This window comes from Falco punctatus (genome assembly GCF_963210335.1).
Source record: "Falco punctatus genome assembly, chromosome: 4".
NCBI classification, from domain to species: domain Eukaryota; kingdom Metazoa; phylum Chordata; class Aves; order Falconiformes; family Falconidae; genus Falco; species Falco punctatus.
The window spans coordinates 68,660,408-68,676,249 of record NC_137583.1 but is presented as its reverse complement, the minus strand read 5'-3'; the positions used below and the strand labels follow the sequence as shown (position 1 = coordinate 68,676,249).

General features: G+C 47.9%; 1 protein-coding gene across 1 annotated transcript; it reads right to left on the bottom strand.

The window, feature by feature from the left end:
- Positions 1-4,151: 4,151 nt before the first annotated feature.
- On the bottom strand, positions 4,152-11,525 carry PTCHD3 (patched domain containing 3). Its single transcript, XM_080385998.1, has 4 exons — positions 10,490-11,525; positions 10,160-10,281; positions 8,246-8,391; positions 4,152-6,049 (listed from the first exon to the last, which is right to left on the bottom strand). The coding sequence occupies exons 1-4, from the start codon at positions 11,219-11,221 to the stop codon at positions 4,437-4,439; spliced, it is 2,613 nt and encodes an 870-aa protein (XP_080242124.1). The 5' UTR covers positions 11,222-11,525; the 3' UTR covers positions 4,152-4,436.
- Positions 11,526-15,842: the final 4,317 nt, after the last annotated feature.

The following is a 15,842-nucleotide window of genomic DNA, read 5'->3' as shown; positions in this document are numbered from 1 at the left end:
GGTGTTACTGAAGAGTTTACTGTTATACCTAGATGGTTGCGTGCATGCAGTACCTATGGGGTTTCAAAGAAACTTACCTATGTAGGCATTGGGTTTGACCGCTGGTGGTTTAGGGGTACATCTAGGAGCTGAAATTCCTCTTCACATAGTTGTCAGACAGAGGTAGGAGACCACTGAATAGGTTTACATGGCAAGGTTTTGCTAGCAGGAGGGCTTACAGGGGTGCCTTCTGTGAGAAGGTGCTAGAAGCTGCTTCTGTATGCAACAAGACCAATGCCAGCCGGCTCTGGGACCTGCCAGTAGCCGAGGCTGAGCTCATCAGCAATGGTGGTAGCACCTCTGGGTTAACATTAAGACGACAGGAAAAAAGACCAACCCTGGGCAGTAGAAACTGCATCAGAAGAGAGGAGTGAGGCTGTGGGAGCAGCAGCCCTGCAGCCCCCCAGGTCAGCGCAGGAGGAGGCAGGAGCAGCTCCAGGTGCCGGAGCAGATTCCCCGGCAGCCCCTGGTGAAGCCCACGGTGAGGCAGCTGTGCCCTCAGCCAGGGAGGTTCATGGTGGGGCAGATCCCCACCTGCAGCCCACGGAGGACCCCACGCCAGAGCAGGGGGATGCCTGAAGGAGGCTGTGACCCCGTGGGAAGCCCGTGCTGGGGCAGGCTCTTGGCAAGACCTGTGCAGAGATGAGCCAAGGCTGGAGCAGGTTTGCTGGCAGGACTTGTGACCCTGTGGGGGACCCACTCTGGAGCAGTCTGTTCCTGAGGGACTGTACCCCATGGGAAGGACTCATGTTGGAGCAGTTAGTGAAGAACTGCAGCCTTCCCACAGGCTTCTCCACATATTGGAGAAGTTTGTGGACAGCTGTCTCCTATGGGAGGGACCCCACCCTGGAGCAGGGGAAGCGTGTGAGGAGCCCTCTCCCTGAGGAGGAAGGAGCTGCAGAGACAATATATGATGAACTGACCACAAACCCCGTTCCTGTCCCCCTGTGCCGTTGGCGGGGAGGAGGTAGAAAATTTGGGAGTGAAGTTGAACATGGGAAGAAGGAAGAAGTGGAAGGTGGTTTTTTTCATTATCCTACTCTGATTTGACTGGCAATAAATACATTTCCTTGAGTTGAGTCTGTTTTGCCCATGAAGGTAACTGCTGAGTGCCCTCCCTGTCCTTATCTCGACCCGTGAGCCTTTCATCCTGTTTTCTCTCCCCTGCCCAGCTGAGGAGGGAGGGACAGAGCGGCTTGGGTGGGCACCAGGCGTCCAGCCAGGGTCAGCCCAGCACAACCACACAGGCAGCTTCCAGACATCCATCAGATGGTGAGAATAACCTCAGTTCCCTTGGAGTACACAGCCTCGTGCTGTTGAAAGTAGGGCAGAGCCAGGTGCTCTGACAGACTTCATTAAATGCCCTCTTAAGTGGTCACAAGCACAGTAACACATAAAATAAGAACTTCAGACTTGGTGCATGATTCTGCGTTTTCTGCATTCCTGAGGCTGACATGCCAGAATTCTGCCCTCAAGCTTAATACAAAGAAAATGCCAACTTGCAGTGGAAGATGGGGCCTGCTTCTTCTGGCTGCATCCTGCTGTGTGAAGACCTGAGTCAGCTGGAGTGTCTCAGCAGTTTTCTAGATCTTGATTCCTTAAACTGGCTGTGAAAATAGAGCCATCAAGCTCAGAAGCCTGTCCCAGAAGTAGAGCTGTTTTTGCTTCTAAAACATGGTTAAAGAACTGAGTGAGAGATAAAAGTACTCTACTTCCCTCAGAAGTAAATTTCCATTCTCTTTTTTTCCCCCCAAGAACATGACTCCTGTCCCTTCAGTCTAGTGTTTATTAAGATGCCTTCCTCTGGTGTTGGCCAATGTGAGTGCATCACCTGTTCCCCTGGTAGCTTCACCAGTGCAGAAATGGCTGTATCATTTGCCATAATAAAAGCACTAATACAGGCTTTGAAACATTTAATGGGAGGAGGGAGGAGACTGATGCATAGGGTTGAGTGTTTTTGGTTTTGTTTTTCTTAAATCTAGCTTTGTGGTTACTGCCCTGTCCTGGAAATTCAATGCTGCTGGCTAGAATATGGAGATTCAGTGATGTACCATATGGGCTGTGGTAGCACCGGGTTTTGACTTCCACCTCAGGAGCAGATTTCTTCTAAGATTCATACTAGTTTTCACCCTTTGACTACTATTTCAAGACATGGAACTTTTTTAATAAACATTTACTTTCTTTGTAAACATTATTACAGAGCTATTTCCACAGTACAATATTCAGCTGCCTTGCTGACGAAACAGGCCCACATTCAGTTTAAGCAGCTTTCCAGGTAGGAAGGTTCCACAGAAAAACTGGAATGAGAAGGAAACTTAACATTCTTTGGACATAGAAATCTTTGGGAAAGTTCAGGATACCTTTTCCACAGAATTTCATATAAAAATTCTCAGGCTGTCATAGATCGAGGGTGGGTGGTAGGGTGATTGGTGGTTCTGTTTGCGTTTTAATCTCCACAAAGCAAAAAAGCCTATTGTTCTAGGACCTAGGGATAAAAGTAGGTATGGAAAGACGTATCAGCTGAAGTGCACTTGTGCTTTTATGCACGTTAAGCACTCCTCCAACAGAGCTTTGTGCTTGATTTAATTTTGCTTTTACAAAGGGATCTGTGACACGTCTTAATAAAAGGATCGTAGTTGTTACTCTTCAGAGCATTCTAAAGGTTTTATTTTCATCCATCACTGTAGCACCTGAGCAACTAACATAAAGTAGTATGCATATATTCATAGCAAAGTTTCAAGTAAACCCCACGTTGAGGTCTCTGGCACACTGGTTTTTTTGTCCCCCCCAGTTTGAGAGGATGTGCACAGAATCAAATTTTTTTGAGAAGTTTTGGGGTTTGATTTTTTGTCGTAACTTGGTTAATAATGGACTGAAAGTTGCCAGTGTTCTTTGGTAAATGCTTTTGTTGCATTCCAGATTCAGCCAATACTAAGTAACTGGTCACACAATTTCTTCTTGGCTGTCAGTGATTTATCTTGAGCTTTGTTATGTAGCTTTCATAGTGACTCCAAATGGAAATTAATTTAACGCCTGTAGACTGTGAGTCACTGCTCTAGAAATCAGTGTCAGTACTTTCAGTTTTTCCTGGAAGTTGATTACTCATGCCTGCGTGACTTCATTTCCAGTCCCTGGTCCCCATAAATGGAGACATCATGAAACAAACAGAAGGATTCTGCCCTGTCTACTGGGTCCCATGCAACTGGTCAGAAATTCACACGGAACAGAGGCGGACCCTGGCTTTGTCACACTTGCTGCATCTCTCAGAAGTAACGTTCCAGAGCTGCAGACCTGAACTTAACAATTTAATAATTCATAGACCAGTTTTTCCAAAATTACAAACATCAGTTACCAACATTCATTTGATTCCCAACACATAGCTCATTAAATTGGTGACAAATTAAGAATTTTCATCCAGTGTCTTGTCCCTACAGGTTAAAAGACCACCTCATATATTCTTCACTCTTACTGAAAGCTCCTCTGCAGTATCAACACATCACAGGATGGGTTGTGGCTGCTGAACATAATAGAATTTATGGGTTTATATTTTAATGACTGATGCCCTGAGCTGCTTTTTCAGTTTGGTCCTCAGTGAGGGTGCGATTCTCTCTAGTGAGTCCTTGCCCTGTCATGCCATGGCACAGTGTCTTCCATGGTGGTTACCCAGGAGGTTGACACAAGCTGAATCACCTACAGCATATTCCTTCACAAACTGCAATGAACAGAAGCTACAAGATGTTTAACCTTAGACAGGAAACAGGATGCCAGGAAAAGAAGAATTTCAAATAGAAAATGTGAGTTAGTTTGTCTTCCCTAAGGGTTTCTTGTGCTGCATGAGGAGCCTAAGCAGACTTTGGCTCCTGAAGGCTTATAAGCCACTGCAGTCCAAGGCAGTTCTGACCTCTTCTAATCCTGCTTGTAAAACCTCCAGGTTTAAGCCTCCTGGGGAGAAACTGTCTTCAGGCTCAGTGCTGAGCTGAGTTACAGCATCAAGGTAAAAGGCAGGAAATGCAAACCAGTGGGAGTTATTGTAAATGCAAACCAGTGGGAGTTATTGTTCCCTCCTGTGCACATTGTCTGACAAACCAGTAACATAGTCCATTAAGCTGATGGCACATTTTGTAATAATTTTAATCCATTCAAGTAAAAAAGTCACACAAAAAATAAATATTTAACATTAAGCTGTTGTAGTCAAGCACACAGAGAAGTATGGTAATGCAAATCATTCTGTCCATTTACCTTTTCTCTTCTGTTACTTTTCTTGCCTGGGCTTCCTGAAGCCACTACTTCCCTGTTGTATTTATTTTTCTGTCCTTCATTTTCTTCATTTCTTATATTCCCTGAAAGTCACTGCACTTTACATACAATAAATGCAGAATATATTACATTTAACTTAGTCACGGACAATCTTTATCATTTCTAAACCTAAGCTCTAACTTTTGAGCTTTAGTATTGTGGGGCGATCTCCCGAAGTTTCCAAAAAAGGTTAAAAACACTGGAATAAACACAAGACTGTGAAGAGCCCCAAACAAAATAACAAGGAACATGATCTTGAAAAATGTCCTAAAGATGTACGTTTTTGCTGCAGCCAGGACAGCTACTCCTAATATAGTAGAAACTGCACCTTGTAGTATTGGGTAACCTAGCAGGGACAGAGCTTCGATTGCCCTTTTATTGGCTGATGACTCCCCACTTGTAACGAAGGCATAGGAAATATGAGCAGAAAAATCTACGGAAAACCCTATACAAATGACCAGGTTGATCATGGATATGGAATCTAGATTGACGTTCCAAAACGTCATGAAACCGGCAACACCAACTATAACAGAAGCCATAGCAAAAGTCACCCACAAGCAACACAGTGGGTTGGGAATAAGCAAGAGGGAGACAATAAGCATTGCCCCAGCAGCAACGACAATGTTCTGAATGGTGTTCTGCACTATTACCAGGTACTGATCATAGTAGATGAACGCTGGGTGGTACACCATCATTGGAATACTGCACTGCTCGGCTGTCTCTCTTAACTGACTGAGAAGATTTTTCTCATCAATGGCTGAGGTCACATTCACTGTCTGGATGAAGAAACGTGAAGCTTCTATTTTATCCTGAGTCACGTTAACATCCCACTTAAAACTGGGAACCATGCTGAACAGTATACTTAAGTTATTAAGAAAAAGAGTCTTATTGCTTATATTTATTAAACCACTTTCAGCCAGTGTTGTGTACACTCTCAGCCATGACTCTGAGAGGTTCTTATCTACATAGGAAATTCCCTCTAAATTCTGTGTGCAGTTCTCAATGCCAAGACGAACAGTCTCATTCCAGTAATCTACACTTTCAGTAATGACAACCATGACCCTAGGTCCGTATGCTGAGAAGTACCTGTCATTGTCATCATAGTATGGAATAATATAAGAGTCATCACTTGCCAGATTTCGAAGATCAATGCCTTCCCTGATCTGAGTACACCCATAAATACTGCCCCCCAAATATGCTCCGTACAGCAACACCACAAGTAGCTTGACCCATTTGTTTGTAAAAAAAGGACCATAATATTCTTTAAAGAATATGATCATTGGATGTTCACTTTCTGGCTGTTTGGTTTCCAGCTGAGATGACTGCCTAGAACAGTTGCCTATACAGCAAGCATTGTACAAGCAGGACTCCCCAGCCTGATCTTTATCCACTCCCACAGGCATACAAGTCAGCCAGTGTCGGTTTCCTTGCTCCCTTTTATGATTTAACACAATAATTGCCCCAAAGAAGGTCATGGTATATATATAGCAGAAGACAAAAGCAGTGCCTGTATAGAGGCAAAATGATCTCACAGATGGAAAAGCAGTCCAGGTGCCGATGTAGAAGGCCAAAACATCTGTGAGAGTGGTGATGGTCACCGAAAGTGCTGCTTCTGCATAAGTCTCAGCCAGCAGAGATTTAACGTCGGATTTCCCCTTTCTTAAACTTTGCTCCCAGGAAGCAATCATGATGAACATGTCATCAACACCAACTCCTGCAAGAAGGGGCAAACGTTAATGCTGCTTTGCAAATGGCAGCTTCCACTAACACCCAACAAAAGTACAACATTCATCACATTGAAACCTACATAAAATTTTGAAAAACAAAGTTAGGCTATGAACAACTGCTTTAGTGCTGATGCAAGTCAAATAAATGCAGGAAAACAGATCCTTTGAGTGTAGCTGAATTTATGACATTGCAGAAACTCCTGGTGATCTGATGGGTTGTTGATCCCTCACCCTACTCTGCTGGAAGACTGAGCACACCTGGTCCATCTCTGACAAGTGTGTTGTATCTGCTGCCCAAGTGATGTAGGTTACATAGGTTTGAATACATTGCTTATTCTGATGGTCAACTATCCTTATCCCTGGAAGCATCCCCCCATTATCTCTCAAATCTCTTCTTCATCACTGCAGTAAATTAGACACCAATTTCTTGCTTTTACTTCGGCAGACCAGGAGAACAGTGATCCCAGTTTTCCACTGGTCCACTTTTTTATACTCTTTGCTCTCCACTTGCCTTCTCTCCGGTTTATCTTCGAGCATTTATTCGTGATTTATTATTCTTTTCTCTTCACATATGTGTGAGCACATCAGTACAAATATTACCCACTAGAGTCCTCGGAAACCCTGCCAGGAAGATTGGGCCCTAGCCTAGAGTTTTTGCTAAGACATAAATGAGCTGAAGCCCAAAAAGAAATTGCTGATGTGCTTCTCTCAGCTCTGCTAACTCTTTGAGATTTTCATCACAGACCTTTCAGGGGTTTGCCAGTGTTACTCTATCAAATGCTCTTCTATTCCCTGAGAATTAATCACACAAAATGGGAAAGCAAGACCGCGTGAATAGGGGAGCAAGCACAAATGATCTAGCTAAGCATAAAAGAATACATGAAATCACCATCTGCTGCCTGAACGGGCAATTGCCAGTAGACATGCAAAGATGAAATAAGCAGCAGTCAAAAGGTACCACTGGATGGCGAGCAGTGAGCCAGGCTACTTCCAGAAAGCAGGCAGGCTTCAGAGCAGTTTACCTAATGTACTGATAATTCGTTTGCTTTAATGCAAGGAAGACAAAAGTCTGCATATTAATTTATAAAGCTCTGAAGAGACTGCTTAAAGCCCTTCCCCAGGTATACAAAAGGGTTTTTCTGAAATGTAGAGCCTCTGCAGTTGAAAAGCAAACACAAGCAAATACACAATGCATTTGAATTACGCAGGAAACAAAGAAATGATGCAGGGGACTGGTTGCATGAACGGCACATCACCTGTATAGCTAAATGAGACTGTTTAGTACATAGTCATGATATGGCTTAGGAAATTTCACATCTTAACAAAAAGATGGATTCCTTGTTTCAAATTACAGACAGTCCTGCTCATTGCTTAAGCCGTATTCAGGCCCCATTTTATTTGGCTAAGACTATGCTCTGAAAATGGGATACGAAAACTTATGACTTCCCATATTCACTTCATAACACAGGTACTGGATTAAGTCAGTTCTGGTGTGACACGAGTTGTGCACTGGACACATGTTCCATGGTGCCGCCATTGAGGTGGCCCAAGGCTACCTAACAGCAGAGAAGCAGGGAGCTCTCACTGCACTGCAAAAAGCGGTAGTCGAGAGGTGGATGGTTTGGCCAAGACCTCTACACCTGCTTAAATTGCTGGTGAATCCAGCAGTCCCATAAAACAGTAATAACAACAGACTGATTTCAGGTAGACAAACTTATCCAGAGCTAATGAGATATGTAAATGCTTAAAGGACACCTAGAGAAGACAGCAGGGGATGATACAGGGGAATGCAGTGACATAACTTGGTTGAGCACACCTCAAGTATTAGCATTAGTCAAATAAATGATTAATCATCATGGCTAAATTACCAGAGATGCTAAAACTATGCCAGAAGTGCTAACCTTAACACCCTCTCATTTATGATTTCCATGCTGTAGCAGTGGAACTAGAGCAGGCATCGGTTTTTGGGAAAAGCTGCTCTTCTGCCAGAGCTGGGCTCCAGCCCCGTCGGGGGTACGTGGAGCCGAGTGGCTCACCTGCTGGCCCCAGCTCGGCCGGGGCTGCACCTCCTGCAGGGTGGAAGTGTGTATGATCTGATGCTCATGTAAAAAAGTAACACCATCGGGTTGTTTTAACTCCGTTTTAGTCTTCGTATCCGAATCAGATCCACTTTTTATACTTACCTAGAATAAGAAATGGTGCGTTTGCTACAGTGACCACAAACGGCACTCCACAGAAGAGCATCAATCCAAAGACGCTTAATACAGCTAAACCGGCTGAAATCACTCCACAGCATGCAAGCCAGATATTATTTCTTATACAGCTCAGTCTGAAAATATTTTAAGGAATATCTTAGTTACATGTCAAATATTTCACCAATGGGTTTGCCATGACAAGTGCACAGATACCAACAATACCTCGTCTATGACAAGAACTCCTGATGAAAGCTGCTAGGAAAGCTCCCAGACGCATGCATTGGGTAAGGTTGATTTATACAGGAGGTGCTAAATATATTACTACTACAGGCCAGTTCTATACGTAAGAGTACAGATGTGTACTGATCTTGTAACAAGAGACCTGGCAAAGAGAAGGTACGCAAGCTTTTACCAGTGAGAGGCCAGATTTAGGGTGACCCAGAGAGTGATGAATTTTTAGAAGCTCTTCCCTTTTACGCAGGTTCTTAGTGTAGCATATCAGTGTGGTACGGAAGCATCTCAAAGGCAGTAAGTGCTGTGTAGAGAAGCCTTCTCAGCAGACAGACTGGCTACCAGCCATTTACCAAGACGGTCCTGAGGGCTGGCTCAAGGTCTCCCCATGAAACGCTCTCAGTGGGAGACTTTGCACCACACTGAGGGGCTGAAGAGCTGCCTCTTGCCTGATTAGTAGTATTTTCCAGCCTGTAGACCATTTCTAAACTTTAAGAGAATCTCCTGCTTCCAAGGCAAGAAGCGTGTGTTGGCGTACCCACCCTTGCTCTGTCTGCGCTCACCCAGACTGTACGTGAGATGGCCAGTATCCCAAAACTGTATAGCCTGATGGGCATGGTGCTTGATGCAAGTGCTAAAGCCCACCCTCTGAGGAGAAGTCTCTTTCTCAAGTGCAGCACACAAACACTGCCGTACAGTTGTCAAATATACAACGGTTTATGTTCCACCAGCACAAAGAAAGGGCAGGCTACGGTCTTAAGGCTGCTTCCACCAGCAAGCAGAGTAACTAAAGCTGTACCCAGATCCGCAGCCATCTATGAAGCTAACGCTCATCCACCTGCACCTTAACTGAGGTGGCAGAAAAAAGGTGCAAATGGATCTTAACATGGTACACTTCCTCCTCCCTCCCCTGCTTCCTTCCTCTTAACTATCTTTACAAAGAATTAGTATCTTGTGGGCAGGATGAGGGTAAAGCTGCAAGTGAAGCAGGAAAGTAGTAGAATAACCTTAGCAATAGCACCACTTACTTCTTCCCTCCCCCAGATTATGACTTCTCTGTTTGACTTCTATGCATCTTTTTGGCGAATGTCTCCATGGGGTTTGCCAAATCGAACTGGTAAGTTTTATTCAACAGAAGTGCGTGTGCAGAATTCTGCCACTGCCAGGCCAGCTGGATCACACTTCTGGCCTCCTTCCCACACAGGGTAAAGCAGATCCCTTTCATAATTAAAAGCGTTTAGTTTGGCACTGTTTTTCACTGCCAAAGCTACAGCACCTCAGACCTCTTAAAAAGATAAAGAGTAGGGGGTTGTTTAAGTAGTTCCAAACCCATTAGCTACAGAAAGCATTCTCAGGAGGCAGGGACTGCAGAAATGACTGACGGCTTCAGAGAACAGACAAATGAATACTAGCATTTAAGCTGTGCATGTCTGAACTGAACGCTTGTTTGTCTATCCACCTGGTACTTATCACAGACCCCACTGAAGCAGCTGGGAAGTATGTGTAAGCAGAAGAGAAACAGCAGAGAAATACTTTGCTCATTACTAAACGGCACCTGAAACCTGCACCTTCAAGAACGGCTTCACTCGGCAAGAGCAGAAACCAGTGTAGGCAAGGTGAAGAGGAGCGGAGGTCACTCAGCATTGATCTGTAGCTTAGAAGCCACTTTACCTTAGGCAAGAGACGATTGAAAAGGTTATTGTCAAGAAATAAGTTATGGAGAAGAGTGGGATCACGCTCTTGGTATTTCCTTCAAACTCCTCTTGTCTGGACAGCGAGGTAAAGTAAGTCACCTGCCGTTAAAACAACAGGGAAATAAAAGATGAAGCACTTCGACTCTTTTCGGTCTTTATACACACGCAGGGGCAACACCGAAAACCACGTGGCACAAAGGCGTCCCCGTGGCCCCCGCAACCCGCCGGGCCCTCTGCCGGCCCCGGGCCCACCTGCGCCCCTCGGGTCCCGCCGGCCGCCGCACGGCTCTGCCCGCCCCGCCGTTACCTGGATGGCGGTGAGGCCCAACGCCGTCAGCTCCGACGGGACGTCCCGCAGGAAGCTCTCCAGCCACCGCTGGCTCTCCGCCGCCGCGGGGCCGTCCTCCTGCAGGTAGTACATCAGCTTCAGGGCCCGCGCCGACAGCAGCCGCCCGCCGGCGCCCGTCTGCACGCCGCCCAGCGCGGCCCCCAGGAAAACGCCGTGGCTGACGGGGAAGGTGAGGTTCCCCAGGGCGGCCTCCGACGCGTCGCTCAGCAGCGGCAGCAGCGGGTTGGGGCTGGTGCAGGCGCCGTCGCTGCGGGCGCAGAGCTGCTCGTAGCCGCGGGCGGTGACCAGCTGGTCCAGCCGCAGCACGTCGCGCCGCGCCGCGGGCTCCAGGATCGAGCCCCCTTCCGCCGCTACGGCGATGAGGGAGGCGTAGGCGCCCTCGGTGGGCAGCCGCGGGGCGGAGAAGCCCTCCGAGTCGTTGGTGGCGAAGTGCTGCCGCACGAAGTCGCGCTCGGCCTTGGCTGGCCCCGACGTCGGCGTGAACTGTCCCTCGATGTCGTTCGCCTGCCGCTGCGGCAGGAACACGAAGCCGGCGCCCAGCCCGCCCGAGAGCAGAAGCGGCACCAGCACGAAGGGCCAGGGGCAGGTGGCCACGCCGCGCCCCAGCCCTCGGAAGAGCCGCCGCAGGGGCCGCTCCAGGCAGTCGGTGTTGCTGCAGGAGCAGCCCTCCGCGGCGCGCGGCTCCGCCATGGGCGAGGCGGGGCACGGGCCGCCGGCAGCAGCTCCCCGGCCGCGCCTCACGTCGGGCCGCCGCGGCGCGGCCTCTGGTAACGCCGGAGGAGAGCCGCCCGGCAGCTGCGGCGGCCGCGGCCGTAATGAGCGGCTCCCAGCGGCGCGGCCAGGGCCGCCCCGGCGGGGCAGGCGGCCGCGCCCTCCGGCTCCGTGAGTCACCGGCGCTTCCGCAAGCGGGGACGCGCGGCTGCCCGCGCCGCGCCCCTGGCTCCGGGCCCCGGCGGGCGGGTGCGCGCGTGCTCCCGCCACCGCCACCGTTTCCGCGCCGGCTTCGGCCCCAGGGCGCCCCGTCCCGCCGCGGCCTCGGTGCCGGCACGGCGCCCGCGGGCGCTGAGCGCTGCCCGGGGCGGGCTGCGGGCCGGGCCCTGCCGTGCACGGGCGGCCCGGCGCCTCCCTGCGGCCTCCGGCCCTCGCCGGCTGCGCTCCGCCGTTTCCCCCGGCTGTGCGGCAGCTGTTACTCGCCTGCCTGGGAGCGGAACGCAGCGGGAGCTGGTGTGCGTCCCGCTGCCCGCGCTCTCTGGCCAGACGTGAGCGCTGCTGAAATGAAGAGGCTTTGCAACAAGGTGTAGTGGCTGCAGCGTGCACGGCTCAGAACTCGCAGGGGTGCGGCAGGCCACAGCCTTGTGTGGCAGCAGCGACAGAAAGCGTCTCTCCCAAGTCCAAAGCGTGGCCTGCAGCCTGGCTCTCTTGACACGGGTGACGGGGATTTTGAGTGCCCTCTGGCTGAGGGGAACACCGAGCTCAGAGGGGAGGCTTCTGGAGAGGTGTCCAGCCACTTCGCTAATACTTCACAGACAGGCACCACTTCTTCTTGCCCTTCTTTGGAAGAAGCAACCCTCCCATCTCCTGCCAGCACTTGCAAAATTAAAAAGTTGTGTGTATTTCCTCTTGCTCACCCTAAGGAGACAGGCTGGCCACCTGCGAGCATGAGACGGCCAGGCTCCGAGCAGCATTACACATCTCCCACCGAGCCCAGCGTGTGGTGCAGGTTGGGTCCTGGTGATTCCCTTTTCCATGCACAGGTGTTCCGAGGCAGGTCCGTCAGTTCTGAATTTCTCTGTGGGACATGGGCACACAGGAGCTATTTCCTGTAACTCCGAACTTGTCGAAATGTAAGTTTTTAAATGCATCTGACTCCAGACTGGCAGTATCTCTGATGTTCTGTTCTCAATTTCCCTGAATGGATTTACATCATGTTAGAGTAAGAGCTCTTCATGTAGGAGAAATCTGCCCTCAGAAAAAAAAAAAAAAAAAAAAAAAAGAGTAAGCTATTTGATGTCATGTGGACACTTGATGAATTCTTGTCCAAGAGTTACCCAGCTGGAAAAGGTAGTCTCTTCTACATGGAGATAACTCGAGAGAAAAAAAGACCTGTGCCTGGGAATAAACTGCAGAGACAGACCTCTCCCTGTAGCCAGGCACCAAGAAGACTTCTAAGATAACCTGGCAGTGGACCAGGTTGTGGAAGATCCACTGACATTGCAGCAGACACGAAGAGTCAGTGTCTCTCCCAGCTAAACACTTTCATTGCAAAAAATGGCCATAAAGGGCTACTGGCTTTTTTAAACTCAACATATCAGAAAATAAAAAACTGACCACTTATCATTGCCAGTTTCTTTCTGGCTCCTCAGATCTGGAGACGAGTTCTAGTAATGACCAGGGGGTAGGAGATAGCCTGCTGGCAGGAGCTACCCAGTCAGGGTACTCGGTACATGGTGTGCGTGAAGGTGCCTTCAGGGTAACTCTTCCTGAGGGCTGAGGGCCTGACTCATGGCGTGGGAAGATGCTACTGCTGAGCTCAGGCTGAGTCAAGGCTGTGTCTCCAACATTCCCCCCTCAGCAGCAGGCTGAGGGGTGGGAAAGGTCTTGGAAGGTGACATAGCCGGGACAGATGACCCACTGTGACCTCAAGGGATATCCCATATCATATGATGTCTGCTCAGCAATAAAAGCTAAGAGAAAGGAGGAAGAAGGGGGTGGCATTTGTTAACTACGACATTTGTCTCCCAGAGCAACCGATACGCATACTGAAACTCCGCTTCCTGGGAAGTGGATGAACATTACCCACTGATAAGAAATAGAGAATAAACGTTTTGTTTTCCTTTGCTTGCACACCTGGCCGTTGCTTATGCTTTATTAAACTGCCTTTTATCTCGATCCATGAGTTTTTTATTGGTGTTTTTTTTAGGCCACGTACGTAAATATGCAGATGACAAAGATTAGATTATGATTCCTTCTAGGGTAATCTTCTGTGATGCATGGTCTAAAGAAATGCTATTTCAGGTGACTTTTTGAACTTTTCTACAGCTATCAGGAGAAATCATAAGTTAATTGAGCTTTGCTCCATATTTCAGTATAATAAGGGAAAACCAATTACTTATCTTTTCAGGAAGCTATTTTATGTGACTTTGGTATAAAACCTATAATTATGGTCATAGACAATTGTAAATTTATGACATTTTGCACTTTAAAACTAGCTGCATCAGTACTGAACATTATGAATGTTTTGGAAGGGTATGCCCCATAGAATTTGTAAACCAAAGTATGGTATAACTTTATTTTACCTCCAAAGAGAAACTTTTTTACATAGGGCAGACTCAGGTCTTCAAGGCAGCATAATGTGATTTCTTAGTGTTTTTTGAATGCAGCAGAGAGTCCTTGCCCTCAGTCCAGCCTCTGCCACATCCATAACCATGCCTTCAGAGAAAGCCCCACCACAGACTGGGAGAGAAAATTGCCGGTGGGTTTTTCACACTGTGGGAAGACATAAGATCTTTTCTTTTCTATAGTATACTATATAGAAAAACATTGGTATCGGCTGAGGTCTGAGCCGTAAGAGGGGTCATGTTTGAAAGCAATGCCAAGAGTTGAACTTGCAGAACTGCTGCATCTTTTGCCTGAAGCCCCCTGACCACCCACTTCAGGGTGACTGCTGAGCTGCATGTACAAACAGGGAGGCACCTACATCTTCCCTTTACTGTTTATCTATAGGCTGCATGCAGCCTTTTGCTTATTCATCTTTCTGCCATACAAAAGTCCTTACGGTCCGTGGCAGACCTCTGTGCTGTGCTGGCGCGTTGGGCAGGTATGTGGCTGTGGCTGTGGTCTGGCTGGGAAAGAGTTAATTTTCTTCATAGCAGACCGTATGGTGCTGTGATTTAGATTTGTGACCAAAAGAGGTTGGTTATTGCTGAGCAGTGCTTGCACAGGTTCAGGTCTTTCTGATTCTCATTCTACCCCTCGCAGTGGTCTAGGGGTGGGCAATAGGCTGGGAGGGGACAGAACTGGGACAGCGGACCTGAACTGACCAAAGACATATGTCATACCACATTCAGCAATAAAACCGGGAGGAGTTTCTCCAAAGTAGCAGTTGCTCAAACTGGCTGGGCATCAATCTGCTGGTGGGAGGTAATGAGTAGATTGCCTTTGCATCACGTGGGTTTTTTTCTTTCCTTTTCCTTCCCTTATTAAACTGTCTTTGACTTACTTTTTCCAATTCTCTCCCCCATCCCAGTGGCTAGAGAGTGAGTGACTGGGTGGGGTCAGTCCCTGACAGACTGTCACATTTACCCAGTTATAAAGAAAAATTACTGTCTAGCTTTGCCATGGCAGCAGGAATTGATATCTGCAATTTCAGATTATGAGGGGGAGAGCTGGGCCACTTCTGCTCTGCTGCCTCCTCTGGAAATGTAGCACAGAGGTTTTTCTTCATTGTGGTTCACTGCTGAAAAGTGTTGAATTTCTTCTGTGAGGTGCAGAGATGTCTGTCACACTGTCAAAGCATCAGAAGGGAATTGGAAAGGTCATCAGCCTGTTGCTCTCCACAGGGTAGAATGAATGGTGTCTATACCATTTTTGAAGGACTCAGAAGTTACTACTGCTAGCACTTGCTGATAAACTCCAGTGAGGGAGACAGGCACTTCTCTTTTGGGTTTTATCCTGAGTGAGCTGGGAATTTTTGGAGGAATTGCTCCCAAACTGTACCTGATCAGCATCATCTCTCCATCTGCATACAGCTTCTTTGTGTATGGGGCAGAAAAACATAAGCATGCCTTTGCACTTTTGGCCAGGGAGGCCCTGCAGGAACCAACAGGCGACTATCAGTCATCGTAGGCTGGGCTGGAGTCAGTAAGGGGGTGATTTCTTTTTCTAGAACCATGATATATTGCAGGTCTCCTTTTGTAATGATTTTTGTTTGGTTCCCCTAGCAGAGCAGAAATTTCCAAATACTCCCAGCACCGTCTGAATTCTGTTGGTAGACCCCCACTGATTCTACTGGGAGAAGGGAAGGGTTAATCAAAACCTCTGGGACCTGTGTCAGTTTGACCTTGCTTGCTGAAGAGAACTGTGGGTTTGTAAGAAAGACTATAGGCAGAAAGAGGGATAAACTGTTGTTTGGTGGGTAGGACCACTGTAAGACTTTGGTGGTGCACACTCACCTAGCTGATAGGTTGTCACAATCTGAAAGGAGTCGTTTAGGATGACCTCCCTCCCTTTGGGACCAGTGACTGAGTTTGTGATTCCCTTGGACTGAGATAAAGTGAAATGATACCAGCCAACCAGTTTTATGATTCATTAA